Consider the following 3,697-nt stretch of genomic DNA (forward strand, 5'->3'; position numbering starts at 1 on the left):
TTCTGAAGAGCAAGGGACATCAAGCCCCAGGGCATCAGCACTTTTGGGGTGTACTAGCATCATGCTTCTACTGCCCTATTGCCCAGACCAAGTCACAGGCCCCACCCAGATGCAAGGGGTGGAGAAACAGACTCAGCACCTTGTGGGAGGAGCTGCAGATCCACATGCTCAAGAGACTTGTGTACAGACCTGGGATTAATTCATGGCCATCTCTGCAGTCTATCACACAGACTGCCATATGCTATCAGCATTGGCAAATTGTTGCGGTGTTGGATCTGGCCTTTGGTGACTTTTCATTTCACCTCCCTTGATTTTCCTACTTCTCTATGGATGACCAACTAATGCCCTCAGGATATCCTTAGGTTGGAGTCTTCTACTGTGGTGCTAACTAAATAATAATTTGATCCCACCCACATTTTCTCTTCAACGTAGCCATCTTGTTGCCACTGCTCTCAGCTTCTGGAAATTTACTTCTTCATCTCAGAATTCTGGTTATCAGATGTGGGATACTTTGCCTTAGGAATGATTTTGCTAATCCTTGGATTAGGAACAGCTTCACCTTAAAGTATGTGGGAAATAGGGAATAACTACTGATTTTTTGGAAGCCAGAGTCGGGGTTCTGCAAAATCTCTCTCCTGTTTGATTGAATTTTTTTAAAAAAAATCATTCCAATGTACAGAATAGAAAAAGAGGGCACAACAGAACTAAAGGGACCACTTAAGGGACTAGCTGAGTCATTGATGGTGATGGTAGCTTGGGCTAGTATGATGGTCTTCAAAATGGAGAGAAGGGGTCAGATTTGGGAACTTGCCAATGGGTCAGATCTGGAAGGTAAGGGAAAGAGAGGAATCCAGGGAGATGCCCAGTTTTGTCTGAGGAACTGGGTGAATGGTGATGATATCTCTGAAAAATAAAATGGAGTTTACAATCATGTCAGCAATATTGTCAGTGTGGTGATGTATGCATTGACTCAAAGTAGAGACAGGTCATTGTAATCAGGTTTCCTCCTGCAAGAGTCAGTTTTACTCAAGGGCTGTGCTGACAGGGTCTTCCTTCACGGAGAAACAGGCTCTCAGATGTGCTTGTCAGTTGACTTCTATGGTCCCTGTCTCTGCTGAACAAATCCTGAAGGCTTCAACTTTGTAGTCACATGGAAGAGATAGCAGAGAAATACTGACTGGAAAGAGGAAAAAGATCTATATAGATGATTTGGTGTTTAACTTAAGACACAGTGATCTTTAAAACATCATTCAGGCGTTAGGCTATGCTGTTCTGTTATTAAGTTCCAGGTGTCCTAGAAAGTAGACATGTCTAACCAAATAAAACTAAAAAGGTGTAACTCCACTAATGCTACTCTGTATGAGTTGTTATTACTATTATTTATGTATCAAGGGATTTTAGAGTAATTCCAGAGAACTGTCACTACTTCCTGGATAGAAGTCTTCTATATACTAATTTAAGATAGGAAAACTTCATTAGGTTTCTACATTTAGGTCGTAAATTAAAAGTAAGGCATTTTGTTCTCCTGTGGTTCAGAATACCTGAGAAGATGGATGCATATGTGAAATATGAAGGAACACTTAGCCATTCTGCCCATGTGCCCTTTACTCCCTTTCAGGGTGGGATGACTTGAATCAACCACCTATCTGACTTCTTAATGGAAAGAATAAAAGTTCCATTTTGGATATCATTTGGGGGAAGGGGATCTTCCACTGTGATGTTCCAAAGTCAGATTTTGTGTTATTTCCTACATTAGCTTATGAGGAACAGCTACCAGCCGTGGCTCAGAGTTCTTACTTGTACCATTTTGCACCTTCTTCCATGGGCACTTAGCTTCCGCAGGTCAGAGAGAGCAGCCCAAGGGACCCCTGAGAAGTTCCCAGCATTCCCCACCTCCTTTGGGAGGGAGGTGAGGCCCAGGTGTTCCACAGACCTCCTGTGAGTGCAGAGGTGGCTCAGTGACAGGACACTAGTGGGCAATAGAGAAAAACAAGTGTGCGGGGCCCTTGCATCAGGAAATGTTGGAGATCAATCCTAATGCTGTGTTTTTGTTTCCTGATATCCCAGGGCTTGGAAACCAAGACCCCAGAGATTCACAGCTGCGACTTGTCTTAGTGGGTAAGACTGGAGCAGGAAAAAGTGCCACAGGGAACAGCATCCTTGGAAAGAAAGCATTTCATTCCAGAATGGCAGCAAAATCCATCACCAAAGTCTGTCAGAAAGAGAGCAGCACGTGGAATGGGAGAGAAATTGTTGTTGTGGACACACCTGGTATTTTCGACACTGAGGTACTGGATGCTGACACACAAAGAGAGATTGCTAAGTGCATCCTCCTGACTTCCCCTGGCCCTCATGTTGTGCTCCTGGTAGTCTCACTGGGCCGGTACACAAAGGAAGAACAAAAGGCCGTGGAGAAGATGCTATCAATGTTTGGACCCAAAGATAGGAGATACATGATTCTCTTATTCACCCGGATAGATGACTTGGATGGCATTGAGTTCCATGATTACTTAAAGGAAGCTCCAAAAGGCATTCAAGATCTGATGGAGCAGTTCAGGGGTCGTCACTGTGAGTTCAACAATAAGGCGACAGGGGCTGAGCAGGAGGCTCAGAGGGCACAGCTGCTGGACCTGGTCCAGCGCATAGTGATGCAGAACAAGGGAGGATTCTACACTGATGAGATGTACCAAAGGGCTGAGGAGGAGATTCAGAAACAGATTCAAGTGAAACAAAAAAAATACATAGCTGAATGGGAGATTGAGAAAAGGCAGTTAACAGAGGAATATGAAAAACTATTCAGAAACCTGAAGGATGAAATGGAGCAAGAAAAGAGAAAGGCAGAAATGGAGAAGATATTTGTAGAAAGGGAGACTTGCCATCTAAATAGGATGCAGGAAGCCAGACATGAAGTTGAGAGTGAGGCAGATATTAGTATATTTAGCATAATCATAGGTATAGCAATGACCATTTTACCTTTTTTCTTTAGACTATTCAGGTGAACTTAAGCTTTTTGAAAATCTGTTTCCTGCATATTTTCAAGTGCTCCTTCCCATATTACTCATTACCCAAAGTCAGAGTTCTCTATTTCTTTTCTTCAAGTTCTCAGGATTGGGTGTTTAGTAAAGTTTCTTATTGGCAATTGGTAGATATCTGTTTGATTTATTTAACAGGGATGAGACACATTCTCAATTTGTGAAATTCCAAACTAGAAAGTATGGTTTCTCCCTATCTTCTGAACTCTTTCTTAGAGACAGAGAAAGGGAATGCAGGAGACCAAAAGACAATGATTCTCTAGAGTCTTTCTAGATTGACACATAATCTCTTCCTGTGGCTTCTACTCCACATTTTTGCCTTTGGGATGACAATGATCTTTTTACCCATGTGGTTAAAGAAATTCATTATTTGCATTAGGTAATGGATGGCTAGAAATGCTTATATAATTCTTTCTAAATGAACATAAATTTGTTGAATTACATTCTTTTGAAGGATTGAAATAGTTCCTTATCATCTGCCCATTCAAGAAAAAAGAGTTGTCTGAAAAACAGATTTCTCAGAACTCAACTAAGTGAAATGCCAGAAAGAGCAAAAGACAGAGATTCAACAGCTAAGAGAACAATGTTCAGTGTATTCAGATGTTTCTGTAGAAAGTCTTTGAGCAACCCCAAGGTAACCACTTTTCTGAATAACTAGTTCTCTC

General features: G+C 41.8%; 1 protein-coding gene across 2 annotated transcripts in view; it reads left to right on the top strand.

Moving 5' to 3' along the window:
- LOC102246126 (GTPase IMAP family member 4) overlaps positions 1-3,086 on the top strand; it is a 10,186-nt gene extending 7,100 nt beyond the window's left edge. For both annotated transcript variants that reach the window (XM_014540223.1, XM_005866844.2), the window contains exon 3: positions 2,068-3,086. In XM_014540223.1, coding sequence (XP_014395709.1) covers positions 2,068-2,999 — 932 coding nt within the window. In that variant the 3' untranslated portion in view covers positions 3,000-3,086. The remainder of the gene's footprint in view (positions 1-2,067) is intronic.
- Positions 3,087-3,697: the final 611 nt, after the last annotated feature.

Source organism: Myotis brandtii, unplaced genomic scaffold (genome assembly GCF_000412655.1).
Source record: "Myotis brandtii unplaced genomic scaffold, ASM41265v1 scaffold2378, whole genome shotgun sequence".
Classification (NCBI taxonomy): Eukaryota; Metazoa; Chordata; class Mammalia; order Chiroptera; family Vespertilionidae; genus Myotis; species Myotis brandtii.